Genomic DNA, 21566 nt, shown 5'->3' with positions numbered 1-21566 from the left:
AATTACAAAAAAGAAAAACCAATTATCAGGGCTTACACTACATAAACTATGAACAACATGATATTGATAAAGACTTCACAGAAAAGAAGAGATGGGATTAAAGAAAAGTGATAGGATTACAGAATACTTAATTTAGGGTAGCCTCAGGATCATAGCAAATAAAGAAACTTGATAAACAGTAGAAAGATATCCTACTGACTCATAAAAACTCATACTGACAGCTTCCTCTATTGACAGGCAGCAGTAGTAATTGAAAGCTAAATCTGGAGCCAAGCTGTGTAAGTTCAAATCCTGCCTCTGCCATGTATTGACTAGAAGACTATAGGTAAACTACTTAAACTCTCTGGGGCTTAGTTATACATTTGTCCAAACCCATAGAATATACAGCATCAAGAGTGAATTGTAATGTAAACTATAAAATATACTTTAGGTGACTATGACATACCAATGTAGGTTCAATTATAAACAAATGTACCATTCTGATGGGGGACATTGATTATGGGAATCTATTCATGTGTGGAGGCAGAGAATATAAGGGAAATTCTATACCTTCCTTAATTTTGCTGTGAACCTAAATTTTAAAAAATACGGTCTTAGTTAAAAAATTAAAATAAACCACAAAAACCACCTTCATCTTGCATGCTATAAAAGAAAAAGACAGCTGAATTTTGTTTCAGAGCCATAATTTGCCCAACTCTGACATATATTCTTATTCTTAAATATCTTTCTCTATCTTTATTTTTTTTTTAAGATTTTTATTTATTTGAGAGAGAAAGAGTGAGAGAGGGGCGGGTCACAGGGAGAAGCAAACTCCCTGCTGAGCAGGGAGCCTGATGTGGGGCTCGATCCTGGATCCCAGGACTCTGGGATCATGACCCGAGCCAAAGGCAGACGCTTAACCAACTGAGCCACCCAGGCACCCCTCACTGTGTCTTTAGATCTAAAGTGAGTTTCTTAAAGACATGTTTGGTTCATGGGTCATTGTGCCAATCTCCACCTTTTAATTGGTGATTTTAATCAACTTACATTTAATGTAATTACTGATAATAAAGAACTTATTTTTGCCATTTCTCTTTTCTATAATCTTAAATTTTTTGTCTCCTATATATAATTTCTTTTATGTCGTAACTTTTTGTTCCTCCATTATTGCCTTCCTTGTGATTGTTTCTAGGGTAGCATTTTGATTCCCTTCTCATTTGTTTTTCTATTTTTAGTTTTTCTCTTTATTAGTTTCCCTGGGGATTAATATTACATCTTATAACAATGAAGTTTGAGTACTGACTTAGTTTCAATAGTGCACAAAACTGTTTCTTACAGATGCATTCCCATTTTGTCGTTATTGTCACGTTAACATCTTTATACATTGTGCCCATCAACAAAGATTTATAATTATTGTCTTATGCATTTGGCCTTACCATATATGAAAAAAAAGAGTAGTTCTAAGCTAAAATACAATAATACTGGCTTTTATATTTACATATGTATTTACCTTTTCCAATGTTCTTTCCTTCTTCATATGGATTCAAATTACTATCTAGAGTCCTTTCATTTCAGCATGAAGGCCTCCCTTTAGCATTTCTTGTACAGCAGGTCTACCTGTAATAAGTTCCCTGTTGTTGTTTTTTTTTCTGTAAATGCCTTAATTTCTCCATTTTTGAAGGATAATTTCCCCAGATATAAAGTTGTAGGCTGATAGGTTTTTTCTCCCTTTAATTGTGGACTTAAAATATGTTATTACACTGCCTGTGGCCTCCATGATTTCTGAAGAGAAATTTGTTGTTAATATTATTGAGGATCTTCTGTACATGAGAGGTTTCTTTCTTGTTGCTGTCAGTGTTCTCTCTTTGTGTTATAGTGTGCATCTCTTTGAGTTTATCCATCCTGGAGTCTGTTGAGCTTTTTGAATGTGTAAATTCATGTCTTGTATCAGATTTGAGAAATTTTGGGCCACTGTTTCTTCAGATATTCTTTCTGCACCTTTCTCCTTTCTTTCTGGGACTCCCATTATGTACTTTCTAGTACTTTTGATGATGTCCCACATTTCTCAGTCTCTGTTCATTTTTCTTCATTCTTTTTCTGAGCTCTTCAGACTGGATAATCTTAATTAATTGGGTATATATCCAAAGGAAATGAAATCATTATCTCAGAGATATATCTGCACACCCATGTTCGTTGCAGCATTATTCACAATAGCCAAGAGAAGGTAACCAACTTGTTTGTCTACCAATAAGTGGATAAAGAAAATGTTACATATACAAGTATATAACATATGTATATGTTTATCATATGTATATATAACACATTTCCTGTATATATAGATATAGATGCACATACCCTCATAGTGGAATGTTACTCAGCCATAAAAAGGAAGGAAATCGCCGTTTGAGACAACATGAATGATCTTTGAGGGCATTATTCTAAGTGAAATAAGTTAAAGATAAATACTGTATCATCTCATTTATTTGTGGAGTCTTAAAAAACAACTCATTGAAACAAAGAGTAGATTAGTGTTTGCCAGGGCCTAGGGCATTGGGAGAATGGGGAAGTGTTGTTAAAGGGTACAAACTTCCAGTTAGGGGGCGCCTGGTGGCTCAGTCGTTAAGCGTCTGCCTTCGGCTCAGGTCATGATCCCAGGGTCCTGGGATCGAGCCCCACATCAGGCTCCCTGCTCCGCAGGAAGCCTGCTTCTCCCTTTTCCACTCCTCCTGCTTGTGTTCCCTCTCTCACTGTGTCTCTCTCTGTCAAATAAATAAAATCTTAAAAAAACAAAAAAACTTCCAGTTAGAAGATGAATAAGCTCTGGATATCTTATATCCAGCTTGGTGACTATAGTTAACCATACTGTATTGTATACCTGAAAGTTGTTAAAGTAAATCTTAAATGTTCTCTCACACATGCACACACGTAAAGCACTGTGAAGTAATGATGTTTAACTACGCTTATGTGGTAATCATTTCACAATATTTACATATACCAAATCTTCACATTGTACACCATAAATTTACAATGTTATATGTCAAACATATCTCAGTGAAGGTGAAGGGAAAAAAAATCAATGATCCAGTTCTTTCCTAGAAGTCAATAAATGAAGGAAAATGGCATGGAGTTAAATGGTATTCTACATGACGTTAGCATTTGCTTCATTTTCTCACCTACAAGTGCCAACAAATTAAAGTTTACATTGTCATTGTTCCTAATCTACAGAAAGCTGAGGGGGACTGACTCAGAACAGGTAAAATTCTCTGAGCTTTTAGTATGTGCCAGGGGCTGTTCTAAGGAATTTACACTATTAACTTATCTAACCCTCCTAATAATTTGATGAGGTAGGTAATCCTGTTTTACAGTTAAGAAATGATGGCACAGACACTTTGGAAGATAGTTTTGTGGTTTCTTACAAAACTAAATATACTTTTACCATACAATCCAGTAATGGAAACTCCTTGGTATTTACCCAAAATAGCTGAAAACTTACGCCCACATAAAAACCTGCACACAGATAATTTATAGCAGCTTTATTCTTAATTGCCAAAACTCAGAAGCAACCACGATGACCTTCAATAGGTGAATGGATAAACTGTGGTACCTCCTGACAATAGACTATTACTCAGCGCTAAAAAGAAATGAGCTACTCAAAGACATGAAAGAAACTTAAGTTCATGTTACTAAGTGAAAGAAGCCAATCTGAAAAAGGGTACGTATGTTCCGATTGTGACTATATGACATACTGGAAAAGGCAAATCTATGGAGATAGTAAAAAAAAAAATCCGTGGTCGTGTGGGGTGAGAGGAGATGAACAGACAGAGCACAATTTTTAGGGTAATGAGAATACTCTTATGACATTATAGTGATGGATATATGTCATTATACATTTGTGCAAACCCAGAGAATGTACAACACTAAGGTACAACACTAAAGTAAACTATGGACTTTGGGTTATTGTGATATGTTAATGTAGGTCATCCTTGGTAAAAAAAAAAAAAAAAAAAAAGTGTTACCACTCTGGTGGGGGATGTTGATAATGGGGTAAACTACATATGTGTCGGGGGGTGAATGGGAAATCTCTGTGCCTTCCTCTCAATTTTGTTGTAAACCTAAAACTGTTCTTAAGAAAAAAAAACCCACGGGGCGCCTGGGTGGCTCAGCCGTTAAGCGTCTGCCTTCGGCTAAGGTCATGATCTCAGGGTCCTGGGATCGAGCCCCACATCGGGCTCCCTGCTCAGCGGGAAGCCTGCTTCTCCCTCTCCCACTCCCCCTGCTTGTGTTCCCTCTCTTGCTATGTCTCTCTCTGTCAAATAAATAAATAAAATCTTTAAAAAAAAAAAAAAGAAAAAAACCCACAAAAGTCTTAAAATAAACTAAGGCAGGGCGCCTGGGTGGCTCAGATGGTTAAGCGTCTGCCTTCGGCTCAGGTCATGATCCCAGGGTCTTGGGATCGAGTCCCGCATCGGGCTCTCTGCTCCTTGGGAGCCTGCTTCTCCCTCTGCCTCTCTCTCTCTCTGTCTCTCATGAATAAATAAATAAAAATCTTTAAAAAAAAAAAAACAAACTAAGGCAAGGAGAGGTTGAGTAAACTACTTAAGCAGTTCACAACTTAGCAAGTGTTAGAGCCAGGATTTTAACCCAGGAATTGGATCCATATTCTTAAGTATTATACCACACTGCTCATACACCACAGAATAATGTGGCCTGAAACAAAGTCATGCTGACAAACCAGAAATTAGACCTGGCTAGTGCCACAAAAATCCCCTTATGGATTTGTGGGTGGGGTGGCAGGAGGATCTCTGCCCTAGTTGAAACAGATCTCTCAGCTTGAACCACCAATTACATACCTACTCTTTTTTTTTTTTTAAGATTTTATTTATTTGCCAGAGATAAAGAGAGGGAGAGTACAAGCAGGGGGAGTGGCAGGCAGAGGGAGAAGCAGGCTCCTTGCTAAGCAAGGAGCCCAATGTGGGACTCGCATCCCAGGACTCTGGGATCATGACCTGAGCAGAAGGCAGACGCCCAACGATCTGAGCCACCCAGGCGCCCCTACATTCCTACTCTTAAAAGCCTCCCAAAGCGAAGTCCTTGTCATTGACTGAAATATCTTGCTTTCCAACTCAAACCTATATAAGACTACCTGGTGTGTGATTCCAGGTAGGTACCTTCTCTACTTTAACAAATCACCGCCTAAAATAATGGTCTAATTATCCTCCAGAGATGTATTTCTATACCATAAGAATGCTTGATAAAAGAGAGCCAACAGGAAGAACTGAATGATTTGCAAAATGTAAATGATTAACCGGATGGATAAGTGGGTGCACCGGGAAGTGGGCTTTACCCCCAGGACCTCTGACTTTCTCTTCGTAAGGAAGACTTAGAGGTAAATCAAGAGATACTTACCGGGGCAGAAGTTTCAGGAGGACACCAGATGTTTCTGTAAACTGAAAAAATGCAACGCGTTTCAAGGAACAAAGAAGAAACACAAACGCACCTTGAGTCTGGTTTTAGATGTACAGCAGCCATTCTCCCCGTCTCGTGCCTTCGGTGCACAACGGCAGGCCTGACATAAAGGGACGCGGGAGACATCTGGCTCTTTTTGAAGTCTGGTCACAACCCAACCTCTTACGGCCATCCCCGCCCCTCGCTTCTTCATGCATCTGCAAAGAGAAGGTAGAAGACGACGAGAAAATCTGGATTCGCAGCTCTGGGTACGCTGCAGTTCTGACACCGCAGGTGGCCGCCCCCGAGGCCAACTATCGCCTCACTCTGTCCACAACTATTCCATGGATCCTTCCAGCCCTAGCGGCCCTCGTCCAGTCCAAGTCCCGACTCTACGCCGGAGACCTTCTTTCTGGGGCTCCACCTCCGACCGTGCGCTCTGGCCTTTTCTCCGCAGCCAGGCCCTGCACGCCGAGGCGTGTACTGAAGTGCGCGGGGCCTCGGCATCGCCTCCAGGCGGTAGGCCGCGCGCACAAGCCCTACCCCGAGTCGAGTTCTAGCCGCTCCATCCAGCTCAGCCCGCGCACCAGCTCTGCGGAGCCCAGGAGGGAAAGTACAGCGACACCAAATTCTGGGTCAGGCACTAACGCCCCCGGAGCAGTCGGGTCCGCACAAGCCCGCCTGTCGCGCCCCGCGCACGGCTCTGCGAGAACGGCCCGGGGCTCCGGCAAGTGCGCGTCTCGGGCCAAGTGCTGAGGCGCGCGGGGCAGGCTGAGTCCCACGCCTCTTCAGAGCGCGGAGGGGGCGGTGGGACGCCGAGGCGAGCGGGACTCGGCCCCGGGACTAATTAGGGCCCGGACCCTATGGGAAATGTCGCACACGGCCCCGACAAGTCGAGACTCCGGCTTTCGTTCCACTGGTCTTGGGCTCCGCGCCCCGCCGCCCCAGCGCGGTACCGCGGCTTCCGGAGAAAGCCACACACAGTCAGTAGTCCGCGGGCAGTGAGGCCGCTCGAGGCGCCTCTTCCACCCGCCGAGGAGGCTGCTGGGCTCGGAAGCCCGCGGTAAAGCCCGTCTGGGGCCAGGATTCCGGAGCGGGCTGGTTTCGGTGCGTGCGGCTGTTCCCGCGCGTAGACGGGGAGCTGCGGAAACTCGCAGAAAATGTACGATGATGCCCCGCTTCGATGCCGGGATGTAGGAGCCTGTGCTTGGTTAGTGGAGTGCCTGAGACTGTGTGTATCCGTGAATGCGGCTGTGCCTCACCGTGCATTATTTCTGGGATGGTTCCGAGAGGCCAACGCCTCTGGTTATTGTTTTCCACGCCTGTGGCTCACGTTGCTGCTGTGCTTGTGGGTCACACAGCATTTTGATAACCGCACGCTGGGTAAGTGTGCCATCAGGATTGTGACTCAGGCAATTAGATAAGTAAAATAACTTCAGGCATACATACTGGAAAGAAGGAAGCAAAATTATCCTTACTTACAGGGGATAGCATCATAAGAATGTATACCTGGACTCATAACAAAATGTTGAAATGAGGACTTCGTAACATGCAGAGGAGGAAAAGCTGTATATATATTTATTTGTATATGTATTTGTATATGTATTATATATATTTGTGTATATATATGTGTCAATTATATTTTTTCTCCTTTACGTGTATTTCACGATTTCTTCCTGCTCTTGGATATGAAGTCTTGGATGAGCCCAATAACTTCTGCAGTCACTCAGATTAAAAAAAAAAAAAAAAAAAAGTCCTTTTAACTCTTTTTGTTAAAAGATCAGTCTCATTTTAGTGGTAAGTAATTAAAACATCTGTTTTTTTTAATTTTTTTAATATATTTATTTATTCATGAGAGAGAGAGAGAGAGAGAGAGAAGCAGAGGGAGAAGCAGGCTCCCAAGGAGCAGGGAGCCCGATGTGGGACTCGATCCCAGAACCCTAGGACCATGACCTAAGCCGAAGGCAGACGCTTAACCGTCTGAGCCACCCAGGCGCCCAAAACATCTGTTTAATAATCAAAACTTCAGACTTCATTTAAAGCAAGAACTCCCACCTGCCCTTTCCCTGACACACCTCCAAATATGGCTATATCATAATTACTGGTTAAAGCAGTATTTGGTATTTATATACTGATTATGTAAATATTTTTGTGCTTTAGAGTCAAATACATTTTTTACACAAAGGTTCCTTTATCCTGGATTTAACTACCTTGTTTTTGTGCATATGTACCTTGTCTGTGTTCCTATTGCTACCCTTTTCTAAATGTCATTACCCCCCAAAAGTGTCAAACTCTCAGCAGTGATTTTTCCAAACACTCAAACTTATTTGATACCGCCCTCCCGCCCCCCACTCCCTTCCACAGCCATGATTTTTGTAACACCAGTCAGGATTTCAGAGTTTCTGTACAGCTTCCCTTCTTGCTTTGTCTGAATTGAACTCCTGTTTCCTGAGTCTTGTTAATTTGGCGTATTTCTCATTTTTGCTGACTGCCTTTCTCCAACAGCGTCCTTAAAATGCATGCCTTTGAGGTAAATGGTTTGGGTTTTTGTTTTGTTTTGTTTTTTTGACTGTTTGAAAATGCTTTTATTGTAATCTAACTTACCGCCTGGGGTGAGAATTCTCTAACTCAGAATTTGAAGACCTAACCTGATACTGTTAGAGTAGCTAACATTGCTTTTATAAAGACTCTCCTCATCTGTTTTCTGTTTCTTTGTGTGTTATCTGTGTTCCTAATCTTCCTGGAATGTTTAGGGTCAACTATATCATCAATGTACTAAAATTTCATAATTTCATTCCTTGGTGTGGATCTTTAAAATTTTTTTATGCTGCATATCAGGTGAGTATTTTTAATCTAGACACGTACTTCTGGGCAATTTTTTTTCTTGCCTTCCTCTCTCACTGAAATTTATTTACTTTTCTTTTCTTTTTCTTTTTTATTTTTTTTAAAGATTTTATTTATTTATTTTAGAGAGAGAGAATGAGAGAGAGCACATGAGAGGGGGGAGGGTCAGAGGGAGAAGCAGACTCCCTGCCGAGCAGGGAGCCCGATGCGGGACTCGATCCCGGGACTCCAGGATCATGACCTGAGCCGAAGGCAGTCGCTTAACTGACTGAGCCACCCAGGAGCCCCTTCTTTTTATTTTTTGAAGATTTTATTTTTAAGCAATCTCTACACCCAACATGGGGCTCAAACCCACAACTGCAAAATCAAGAGTCACACACTCCACTGACTGAGCCAGCCAAGCGCCCCTCACTGGAATTTATATTATTAGATGGAACTCCCATAGTGTAAGCTTCTATATGTTTTCCTCCTATTTTCTCTGTATCTTTTTATTCAACTCCAGAAATTTTGTTAACTTTATCTTCCAATTTTATTTAGTTTTTAATTACTCATCATATTTTTAATTTCCTAGAACTCTTTCTTGGTTTTAATCTTTTTCTTCTTTTTTTAAAAAAAGATACATTTATTTATTTGAGAGAAAGAGCACAAGAATGTCCAGCAGACTCGCAGCAGAGTGCGGGGCCTGACTCGGGCTCAGTCCACAATCCTGAGATCTTGACCTGAGCCGAAACCAAGAGTTGGACACTTAACCAACTGAGCCACCCAGGCACCCTTAATCTTTTTCTTCTACATAGTATCTTATTCTTCATGGATGCAGTATTTTCTCTGATATGTATATAATTATATACATCTTGACATAATTATATATAGTATACATACTATGTTCATTATATTAAATTCATAATTATATGAATACTATTTTATATGTTTATATTATGCATAGCATGTATATTACATTCAATAATTCAATTATTTATTTATATATTTATTTCTTTAAAGCTTTCTTGGTTCGGTATTGTCCTGTTTATTTTCTTGCTTTTCGTAGTTCTTTGAGTTGTGTTCTGTGAATTCCTTGACCTGAACTAAAAATACAATTCTATTTCATATTTTCACTTTATTTCATTTTGAGCCCATTTATTAACTTAAAATTCTATGCTCAAGTATATATATGAACATAAGTACAGTTGAATGAATAAAAATAACAAACTCCTGTAGACTTACCATTCAGTTTAAGAAAAAGAGTATTATCGGGGTGCCTGGATGGCTCAGTTGGTTTAGCGTCAGACTCTGAGTTTCAGCTCTGCTCATGATCTCATGGGTTGTGAGACTAAGCCCCATGTCAGGCTCCGGGCTCAGCAGGGAGTCTGCTTGAGAATTCTCTCACTCAACCTCTCTTCCCACCCATGTTCATGTGTACGTGCACGCTCACTCTCCCTCTCTCTCTCAAATAAATAAATAAATCTTTAAAAGAAAAAGATAGGGGCACCTTGGTGGCTCAGTCGTTAAGCGTATGTATTTTGTCACTTTTTAAAAACTCAACCTTATGTTCTGGGGATGCGTGTTCATTTTCTCACTGCTGGATGGTATTATATTGTGTATATATGTCAAATTTTGTTTGCATATACTACTTTTGATGGATATCTGATTTCTTTCCAAGTTTTTCCCTGGAAAATAGCATCTACAAATGGTGCTATTTTGAACATTTCTGTGGGCCTTCTGAGGTGCCTGGGTGGCTCAGTCGGTTAAGCATCTGACTCTTGGTTTTGGCTCAGGTCATCATCTCAGCGTGAAGCAAAAACTAATTGAACTGAAAGGAGAAATAGGCAAATCCATAATTATAGCTAGAGACTCCAACACCCCTCTCTCAACAATTGACAGAACAACTAGAAAAATAGCAGTACAGATACTGAAAAACTCAACACCATCAACCAAAAGGATATAATTGACACTTAGAGAACACTACCCAAAAACAGCAGAACAAACATCTTTTTAAGGGCTGTGGAACATATACAAATATAGAACATATTGCGGGGGCACCTGGGTGGCTCAGTTGTTAAGCATCTGCCTTCAGCTCAGGTCATGATCCCAGGGTCCTGGGATCGAGCCCCACATCGGGCTCTCTGTTCAGCGGGAAGCCTGCTTCTCCCTCTCCCACTCCCCCTGCTGTGTTCCCTCTCTGGCTGTGTCTCTCTCTGTCAAATAAATAAATAAAATCTTAAAAAAAAAAAAAACATACCGTGGGCCATAAAACAAACCTCAACAAATTGAAAAGCACTAAAATCATATACAAGTTGCTCTAGTCAAACTAGAAATCAATAACAGAAAGATAACAGGAAAGTAAACAACATACTTCTAAATAATCCATAGGCCAACTTCCATAGGAAGCTTCAGAGGAAAATGCATTAATCTGAGTGAAAATTAAAATATGGCATATCAACAATTTGTCTGACATAGCTAAAGCACTGCTGAGAGAGAAATTTAAAGCATTAAATGCATACATGAGGAAAGAGGAAATGTCTCAAATTAATAGTCTAAGCTCCCACTCAGAAACCTAGAGAAGAAGAGGAAAATAACCCCAAATCAAGTAGAAAAAGGGAAATAGTAAAGACAAGTGGAAATCAAAGAAAACAAAAACAATAGAAAAAAAATCAGTTAAACAAAAAACTGGTTTGGTGAAGAGATGAATAAAATTCACAAATATTTAGGAAAAAAAGGCACAAAATATAAACATCAGGAATGATATATCACTATAGATTCTGTAGATCTCAGAAGGATAATAAGGAATAATATGAACAATTCTACACATTTTAATTTCACAACTTAAGTAAAATAAACCGTTTCTTGAAAAAGCATAAACTGCCAGCTTATAAAATATAAAATAGATCATTTGAATAGCCCTATAACTAATAAGGAAATTGAATTTGTAATTTAAAAACTCACAAAAAAAATCTACAGGCCACATGGTTTCACGAAATTTACTAACATTTGAAAAGAATTAGCAGCAATTTTATATAATCTCTTCCAGAAAACAGAAGAGGGAACACTTCCTAATTCATTTTATGGCGGTAGTATTATCCTGATACCAAAACCAGACAAAGACAGAGGGGGAAAAAAAAAAAAGAAAGAAAAACTGCAAACTACTATCCTTCATAAATACAGTTGCAAAAATATTTAACAAAATATTACCAAATAGAACTCAGCCATCATCTATCTATCTATCTATCTATCTATCTATCTATCTATCTATCTATCTATCATCTATCTATCTATTGTAATGTATAGAATATTACCAAATAGAATTCTGATACAGAAGAAGAATTATACAACATAACCAGGGGTGCAATGCTGGTTCAATATTGGAAAATCAGTGTAAACCATCATATAAAAAGTTTAAAGAAGGCCCCGGGGGCACCAGGGTGGCGAAGTCAGTTAAGTGTCTGCCTTCAGCTCAGGTTATGATCTCTGGGTCCTTGGATCAAGCAAGCCCCACAGCGGGCTCCCTGCTCAGCGGAAGTCTGCTTCTCCCTCTCCCTCTGCCCTTCCCCCTACTCGTGCTCTCTCTCTGTCTCTCTCAAATAAAAAAATAAAATATTAAAAAAAAAAGAAGGCCCTGAATGTCTAAAGCAATCTTGAACAACAACAACAACAAAAAAACAAAACAAAACTGGAGGTATCACAATTCCAGATTTCAAATTATATTACAAAGCTGTAGTATTCAAAATAGTATGTGGTACTGGCACAAAAATAGACACATAGATCAATAGAACAGAATAGAAAACCCAGGAAAAAAAAAACATAACTATATGGTCAATTAATCTTTGACAAAACAGGAAAGAATAGCAGAAGAAAAATAGAGTATCTTCATGTCCTTGTGGTAGGCAAAGTTTTTAAATAGAATGAGACATCAACAATAAGTAAAATATTAATAAACTGAACTTCATTTAAATTAAAAGCATCTGTTTTTCAAAAGACAGAGTGAAAAGGCAAGCCATAGCCTGGAAAAGATACCTACAGTACATATATCCTACAAAGACCTCATACCTTAGTATGTACAAATACCTATGAATAAATAGAAAAAAAAACCCCACAAACTGATTTTAATAAAATAGTCAAAAGTCAAACAGGCAGTTCAACAGAGACATTATTCAAGTTATTGGCACATGAAAGGATGCTGAAGTGAGCATTCATCAGTAAACAGATTAAAATCACTCTGAGATACCACTACCCACCTACTAGTATTGTAAATTAAAAAGGCTGATAATACCAAGTACTTAAAAGGATATGGAGCAACTGGAACCCTTTACATTACTGATACAAGTGTAAATTGACACAACTTTGGAAAATGATTTGGTGGTATCTCCACAGATAAATATAAACCTACTTTATGAGCCACCTATTCCACTTTGGATTCCTAATAGAAATGAATGCTATGTCTACCAAAATATATAAGATTGATCATAGATTTATTTATAAGAAAAAACTGGAAACCCACACAAATATCTATTAATATAGAATGAATAGATTGTAGCATGATTTAGAGTACTGAGCCAGCAGACAAAATATGGCCCATCACCTGTTTTGATATGGCCAATGACCTAAGAAAAGTTTTACATTTTTAAATGGTTGAAAAAATAAAAATAAGAGTATTTTGCAATATGTAAAAATTATATGAAATTCAAATTTCAGTGTCCATAAATAAAGTTTTATTGGAATACAGCCACACTCACTTTTTTACATATTGTCTATGGTTGCTTTCATGCTGGAATAGCAGGGTTGAGTAGGTGTGACAGAGAACATCTGGCACACAAACCCTAAAATATTTACTAGCTGGCTAAAGAAATTTTTGCTACATTCAATAATAAGGACTCATCTCAGAGTCTTAATGTTGACAAAAACATGCCAGACACATATCATTACACTGATTGCATTCAAATGAAGTTCAAGAATACACAAAAGTAATCCATGGTGTTAGAAGTCCAAATAATGGTCACTTCTGAGCGGAGTCAATTTTTACAAGGGAACATTCTGGCATCTTGGAAATAAATGTTCTCCATCTTGATCTGTGTGTGGTGATTGCCTGTGCATGCAAAAATCACGGAGATGTATATGTAATATTTATGGACTTCCTCTAAATTATTCCACTAAAAAAAAGATTAAGACTGAATTTGCATTTTTTATCTCTCTCTTTTTTAAATAAAGATTTTATGTATTTATTTATTTGAGAGAGAGAAAGCACAAGCAGGGCAGAGGGAGTGGGAGAAGCAGACTCCCCGCTGGGCAGGGAGCCCCATATGCGGCTCGATCCCAGGACCCTGAGATCATGACCCGAGCTGAAGTCGGACACTTAACCAATTGAGCCACCCAGGCACCCCCATCCCTCTTCATTTCACTATAAAACTCATTTTTTCAAATTATTTGCTAGATGAAATTAGTTAAGTTTCTCCCCCTCTAAACCTTGAAAGGAAATTGATGCTGCAGGCTGCTGTGTTCAATTTAGGTCGCCACATATAACTGCTTAAATTTAAATGTATTAAAATTAAACAAAATCACTAATTCATTCTTCAGTCAAACTAACCATATTTAAGAGGCTCAACAGCCATAAGTGGCTAGTGGCTACTGTTCTGGACAGTGCAGATACAGAACACGGAACCGAGTTTTGCAGAAAGTTCTATTGGACAGCAGTGCTCCCAAACGTCACACAAATGTTAAACTCATTTTACAGGTGAGGAAACAGAAGCTTAGAGATACCACTATTACACAGTGCTGCATACACTTCTTTTCCCACATTCACTGCTGCAGGTGAGCTCTCAACGTATCATTCATTTAACAAGTCTAATTCAAAACTCATAACCATGCAAAGAAAAGGTTTCTTTGTTATAAGTTATAAAATACTTAGTTGCAGACTGTCTGATCAATCCCAGACAGCACCCTTATACTCACACCGTCCCGAGACGCTCTCACATAACCCCGAATGGATCACACGCTTATCCACTAATATCCCTCTCACAGTTTCAAACACAATCGGACACACTGCACACTGCCCGCAGTCCTCGCTTCCCTTGCAGAGGACACTTGAATACAAACACGCGACCGCCAAGTAAGCGTCAAACCCCCGATGCCTCTTGAGCAGAAACCTGGTAGTCACAACTACTGCGTCTGAGCCAGAGCTCCTGTCTGAGAAATCCGGACCCTACCTCCTGGCCTTCTGCAGCTTTCTCAGCCCTGGGCTACATTTCTCTGACGGCATCACTACAAGACCCAGCGTCTGGTAACCTCCTTGGGATTTTCTAGGGTCACTCGAGTAAAGGAAAGAGGTCGGCTCACACCTTAGGAGCGCGAGATCCCCCACTGGAGCAAAGGAGACTCAAGGCGCGCCCGATTCCTGGCCGCACAATGTGGCTACGGCCGCTGCATTCTGTTGGATCGAACTGGGGTCACATTTTTTACTACATTTCCCGGAGGCCACCGCGTCCCTGCGCCATCTCGTACGCTCACTCCGTTACGTCTTGATGCAAGGATCCAGTCTGCAGCGGCCAGGTGAGTGGACCGCCTCCCTGGGACCCGCACGCCGCATTTGGTACGGAGCACCCCGAAAAAAAGTTCCCATGGGGTGCTGGGAATACCGGTAGGCGGCCGGGGCTCGGTGCTGACAGGAATCGGGGCGACCCCGGCTCTGGACTACGTTTCTCCTAAGGCGTAGCGCTCCAGGTTAATTCCTTACGGAAGTCGGCCTTGCAGTTGCGGGATGCCTGTGCCCTTCTCCGCCGGCAGTATCGGCACCGTCACTTCGGTTCCGAGCAGGGGCGTGGCGCTATTAGTTTTGTTCCTCCGCGCCGGTGATAGTGGAGTGCGCTTGGCACTCCTTTCCCGCTGGCAAACTCGGCACCGTGACTTTGGTTCCGGGAGGAGGGTATTAGGAATATGTTACCCTTAACGTTCCACCGCGCGGGATGTGTGTGTGTGTCCGCTTCTGTGGCGGCACGACGGGCTCACCTGCCATCATCTACTGCTTTTGGCAGCTGGGATCCTTCGCACCTGAGTACTTTAGCCCCCGTGTGACAGGGACAGAGCCCGTTGAGAATCGCGCGGTTCCAGCTGCTGTAATTCCTTCACTTTACTATGCAGAGAGAACGTGCCTGTTTTGAAGCTGCCCCTATAATGAGGATTTACACCTGGAAGTGCCCTAAGAAGGGAGAAGACCAGCATAATAGGGTGCCCCGTTCTACTTTGAGAGCCCTGTGGGGAAAACCAATCCCTTTCTCTGTCCTGAAGTTGTTCTGGGAGATGCTCCTAAATTGTTTTGTTGGCTCTGAAAAAGGCTTGATATCCTATGATTGTTTTCTCCGTTTTCCTTTTGCAACAGAGCCACACAGGGAAGGAAAAAGAATCTTGCACGTCTAAAAAGCTTGCCTAAAATAAGTTGTCATTTTCTTTCTTCCCTCAAGTTTACTACTACTTTTCAAGATGTTGCTACCTCCAGCAACAAACATCTTAAGGAGGAACCAGCCATTCAGTGACTGGTCGTTAGGCATCGCTATCCCCAGAAATGATGGCGCTGCAGGGATGAGCTAACTCCATTCTCCAACCACACTACACTTCTCCTTTCCAGCCAATGACAAATCAGCCCTTTCTGGCCTGATTTTTGATGAGAGAGAACTATACCCTCTGGGGGAAATTTGAAGATTTTTATTTTAACTTTATTATGGAAATTTTCAAGCATAGAAGAAAATAATATGAACCCCAATGTGCTCAACACCCAGCTATAATTAAAAAAACATTTGCAAATATCCTTATTATCTATCCTTCCTCCTTTTTTCTGTAGCATTTCAAGAATTTACATAATTTTATCCATATGTATGCATATATAACCAAAAAGAATATCATTTTTAGATAATCACCATGATGTTATCCCAACTTTAAAAACTAACAGTAATTCCATAATAGCATATATGCAGTACATATTCGGGTTTCTCCAGTTCTTTCACAGATAGGTTTTTACAATTGATTTGTTCAAATCATGGTCCAGATAAGGTCTACACAGTGCATTCAGTTGCCAAGCCTCTTAAATTTCTTTACAACAGTTTCCCTTCTATTTTTTGCTTTTGTTGTATTTTAATAGGTATCACTGTTTTGTAAAAAACTAGGTTGTTTATAGATTATTCTACATTCTGCTTTTGGCTAATTGCTACCTTGTGGTGTCATATAATTTGTTCCCCAATGCCCCATATTTCTGTAAACGAGTAGTTAGATCTAGGGGCTTGATCAAATTCAGATCATATTTTGCATAAACCACATTTTCGGGCAAAAATAATTCATAGTTGGTGCTGTGTACTTCCTGTTCATCACATCCTGGGGCTTTTAAAGTCTGGTGTCCCACTTCTGGTGATGCCATATTGATCACTGTTCAAGTGCTGTCCACTTAATCCTTTTATAAGGTTCCCTTTCCTTTTTCACCTATTAATAGAAGAAGGTATAATATAATTCATCTGTTTTACCCTAAAATATACTTGTAAAGATTTCAAAGCAACAATAGCACTGTTAGAACTAACTATTCAAGATAGGGAATGTATTTAAATTTATTTTGGTTATCATATTTTCTATATTTAAGGTTCATGTGTTATATTTGGTTATGTCCCTTTCATCTCTTAATCAAGTGTAAATGTTCTTCTCATAACATTGATTTTTTTTAAATTTTATTTTGATACATTACACTTACAGAAAAGTTGCCCCCCCCCATAGGAGAATGAACTCTCCTATGCCCTTATAGATTTACCAGTTATTAACATTTAGTTTTTTGTTTGCTCTTTCCTTCTACATATGTACTTTTTTTTCTGAACCATTTGGTAGTAATTTTCAGATATCATGTTCCTTTATCCATAAAAATACATCAGTGTCTTTTTCTAAGTACAAGGACTATCACTGTAGTTCATTTATTAAAATCAGGAAATATAGATATAATAATTATTTAATTCAGAATTCATAGAAAAATTTCACTAGTTGTCCCAGTACTGTCCTTTATAGCTTTCTTTCTGCTGATCTGGGCTCCATTCCAGAATCATATCTAGGATCAAACATTTCATTCAGTTATCACATCTCTTTAGTCTTCTTTAAAACAATTCCTGGGCCTTTTTTGGTCATTATCTTGACATCTTTGAAGAGTACAGGTGAGTTATTTTGCAGATTGTTCTTCAGTTTGCATGTCTTCGATGTTTCTTCCTGATCCGATTCAAGTTACGGATTTTTGGCAGGAAAGGTGGGTGCTTCAGTTCATTCCCCAGTAACTGCAGTTGGCTGCGTTTTTTACTGTCTACATTGATAGTACTTTCTGTAGGGAAGTTAGTCCAGGAGGATCTTTTTTTTTTTTTAAGATCTTATTTTATTTATTTGACAGAGACACAGCGAGAGAGGGAACACAAGCGGGGGAGAGGGAGAAGCAGGCTTCCCGCTGAGCAGGGAGCCTGATGCGGGGCTCGATCCCAGGACCCTGGGATCATGACCTGAACCATCCAGGCACCCCAAGTCCAGGAGGATCTTAATCATCATTGGAATTAGAAGTCTTCTCAATTTAGTTTCAATTTAGGTTTCTCTTATATAAATGAGGTTGAACATTGGCTTCCTTTTTTATGAATTGTCTTTTTTAAAAAGATTTTATTTATTTCAGAGAGAGAGGAGAGAGCATGCCCACATGAGCAGGGGGAGAGGCAGAGGGAGAAACAGACTCCCCGCTGAGCAGGGAGCCCAATGCAGGGCTCGATCCCAGGACTCTGGGATCATGACCTGAGCTGAAGGCAGATGCTTAACCAACTGAGCCACCCAGGCACCCCTGTTTTGTCCTTTTTAATAATGATTTTTAATCTTTATCTTGATTTTCAAAGTGAAGCTCTTTTGGTCTTAGGAAGGTCATTTTTTTTTTTTAGGTTGCAGGTAATCTCCCAATTTGTTATTTGTGTTTGTGTTCTTTTATCTGGGCAATTTTTAAATATAGTAAAATGTATTCATTTGACTGTAAGAAATAGAAAGGCTTTTCTCCTCTCAATCTAAAAGGAACTCAACCATTTTTTTCTTTTAGCATGCCTTTGGGCTGAATGTTTGACCCTCCCCAAAAAACTCATATGTTGAAATCCTAATGCCCAAAATGATAATATTTGGAGGTGGAACCTTTGGGCGGTAATGAGATAATGAGAGTAAATTCCTCATGAATGTGATTAGTGCCTTTATAAAAGAAGCCCAGTGAGGATACAGTAAGTCTGTGACCAAGAAGAGGGCCCTCATTTGGCCAAGCTGACTCCCTGATCTTGGACTTCCAGCCTCCAGAGCTGTGAGAAATAAATTTCTGTTGTTTATAAGCTGCTTGGTCTGTGGTATTTTGTTATAGCAGCCAAGTGAACTAAGACTGGCATTTTTATGATTTCAGTTTTTAATATTTAGATCTCTTATCCATTTGGAGTTAATCCTGGTATGTGGTATAAAATGTGGATCCAATTTTACTTTTTTCAATAACATTTATTAAATAATCAATTTTTCCCTAGAGATCAAAGGTTCTACAATTCCATTAATCTGAATGTCTATTCAGGTGCCAGTAACCAGTATTTTAGTGACAGAGACTTTATAACATCTCTTAAATCTCTGTTCTCTTCTTTTTCTAGGCATTTTCTGGCTATTCTTTAATTTTCTTGCTTAATGAATTTAAATTTGGGGGTGCCTGGGTGGCTCAGTCGTTAAGCGTCTGTCTTCTGCTCGGGTCATGATCCCAGAGTCCTGGGATCGAGCCCCACATCGTGCTCCCTGCTCGGCGGGAAGTCGACTTCTCCCTCTCCTACTCCCCCTGCTTGTGTTCCCTCTCTCGCTGTGTCTCTCTCTGTCAAATAAATAAAATCTTTAAAAAAAATGAATTTAAATTTGTGTCTACCACCATACTTGTTAGTATTTTTATTGGGATCATATTTAACTTATATTTTAATTTATATATCAAATATCCTATCCATGTTCAGAGAATTAACCTCATTATAATATATTGGTTTAGCCCATGTATTCTCAATAAGGGTGATCCTGCCTTCCAGGGGTTGAAAATTGGTGTTGGGCAGGGGTGGAGTGAAGAAATCTTAGATACAGTAATGGTTTGTGACTCTCCAAAACTCAGTTTAGCCAACAAAATCTTATTCCTCATTATTTACTCTCTCACTGGCATTTCTTGGGTATCACATGAACAGCACTGACACTGAGGTCACAGAAGATATATGTATGCAAGGTAAATGCTACCAAAAAAGATCAGTGCTCCTGTGGCAAATAGGTGGCTGTAAATGGAGACCTTTCTCTCAAATGATTGCTCAATCTTGAAGTTGTATCGCAAGAGGTGGCCTTGCATGGCTGCCATGTGGATGTTGTTTATGTTTGATCATGTTTCTGTGTTTGACTTGGTATTTGAGGATTAAATAAAAAGAATGTTTTATTATTCTATAAAGTTATTCAACATGTCTCATAAGAGACAAATTTGGACTTAGCCAAGGAATGACTTTATCCAAAGGATCACTGCAGTGAGGGAAGGAAGACTTGTAATTGGGAGAACATTCCATCCATAAGACCTGCAGGCATTTAAAAGGTCAGGCAGAAAAGAATTTTCTTTTATAAGGAGGGTAAACAAGGCCAGAAAGAAGTGGATGTGGCAGCGTGGGATGAGTGGGTGGTCAGTTGTGTAGATTGTGTTCTCTGCAGTCAGCTGGGGAGCGGCTTGAGTCATTGTTAAGAGGGTTGTTTGTATTCCTATGCTGGCACAGAATACAGGGTAGGCCAAAGTTCAAGGGCCTGGAAGAAGGAGAGAAGTCTGACTAAAGTTTGGTCAAGTGAAGTTATCACGCATTTTGTCCAGATTAGTCAGTGGGGTCGAACAGCTCATCTAGTCATTTATGAGACAAAGAATGGCCATTTGGAGGCTCTGCCTGGCCTTGTTTGTTAAAAAGGGGGGGGGAGGGGTCATCTTCCAGTCTTATCTAAGTTATATGGGGAAGGGAGATTGATTTCATTCAGCTGTGTCCTAGTCCATAAAGATTGAGGGGGTATCTCTCATCGTGGCTATTTTTCAGGATCATAGATCTTGGGTAAAGTTTAACATTGTGAAACCCATCAATTACATCAAATGCTGAGAAGTTAAAATGTTGACAGTATGAGAATGAAGATCAACTAGTTAAAAGTTTCTTCTATCTAGTAAAAGCTAAGTTCACTAAAAATAATTTTTAAGAAATTAATTTTTTAGTTGTTTTACTTTTTTCTAGAAAAGAATGGTTTTGAATGATATGTTAAAAATTTGATTACACTTTATATTATATACTTACATAAATGCATATACTATAGTATATCTGTCCTATTAAAATTTCATGGTAGAGGGGGACAGTTAGGAAAAAAAAGTGTCTAAAATGGTTCTTCAGGGGCGCCTGGGTGGCTCAGTCATTAAGCGCCTGCCTTCAGCTCAGGTCATGATCTCAGGGTCCTGGGATCGAGCCCCACATCGGGCTCCCTGCTCAGCGGGGAGTCTGCTTCTCCCTCTCCCACTCCCCCTGCTTGTGTTCCCTCTCTCCCTGTGTCTCTCTCTGTCAAAGAAATAAATAAAATCTTTAAAAATAAATAAATAAAGTGGCTCTTCAGAGGGGCAGTGATGGAAAAAGATGTTGAGAAATGCTGTTCTAACCATTTGTTCAAATCTATTTTTAGGTCTTTCAGGAGTATTTCAAGTTTTTCTTGCAGGTTTTATACATTTCTTGTCAAACTTGGGCCTAGGTATTTCATCCTTTTTGTGGCTTTTCTTTATTATATTTTCTATGTGATTATTGTTTTATATATAAAGGTCATTTCTTTTCATGCCAATTTTATATCCTGCTAATTTACTAAGTTGTTTTTTTTTTTCTTTCATTGCACTCATGGGGTTTTTAGGCATGCTGTCATATCTCATAGAGGGAGTTTGCCTATTCTTTTGTTATTCTTGTTGCTCTTGTTGATTTCTCTTGCCTTTTTATATTGACTAATATAGCTAATACAATGATAAGTGATAGAGTAGTGGGTATTCTTTCCTTGTTTCTACTGTAAACCTGGAAATAGAGTGCTGCCATGAGAGGCAAATGAGCATTTATTAGGATAAAAAAATTTCAATTCAGGGAGTGCAGATTCAGATAGAAACCAAATAGTGTCCCACTTGTAGAGTAAAAGCAAGGATTTTTTTTTTTTTTTTTAACATGAGTTAAGAGAAAAAAAAAAAAAGCTGAACTACTCTTGGTTATACACTGATTGACTACTGATTATTTCTTCAG

At 39.6% G+C, this 21566-nt stretch overlaps 1 protein-coding gene across 8 annotated transcripts in view; it reads left to right on the top strand.

Annotated features, from left to right (window-relative positions):
- LOC118022797 (zinc finger protein 30 homolog) overlaps positions 1–21566 on the top strand; it is a 66788-nt gene that overhangs the window by 30711 nt on the left and 14511 nt on the right. The window contains exon 1 of one of the 8 annotated variants that reach the window (XM_035023617.1): positions 14771–14805. The exons of the other annotated variants lie outside the window; for them this stretch is intronic. Coding sequence (XP_034879508.1) covers positions 14778–14805 — 28 coding nt within the window. The 5' untranslated portion in view covers positions 14771–14777. Of the gene's footprint in view, positions 1–14770; positions 14806–21566 lie in introns of those variants that run through there. 8 annotated transcript variants of the gene reach the window in all.

This window comes from Mirounga leonina, unplaced genomic scaffold (assembly GCF_011800145.1).
Source record: "Mirounga leonina isolate KUSES-001 unplaced genomic scaffold, KU_Mleo_1.0 Mir_177, whole genome shotgun sequence".
NCBI lineage: Eukaryota > Metazoa > Chordata > Mammalia > Carnivora > Phocidae > Mirounga > Mirounga leonina.
This window is presented reverse-complemented; position numbering and strand designations above follow the sequence as displayed.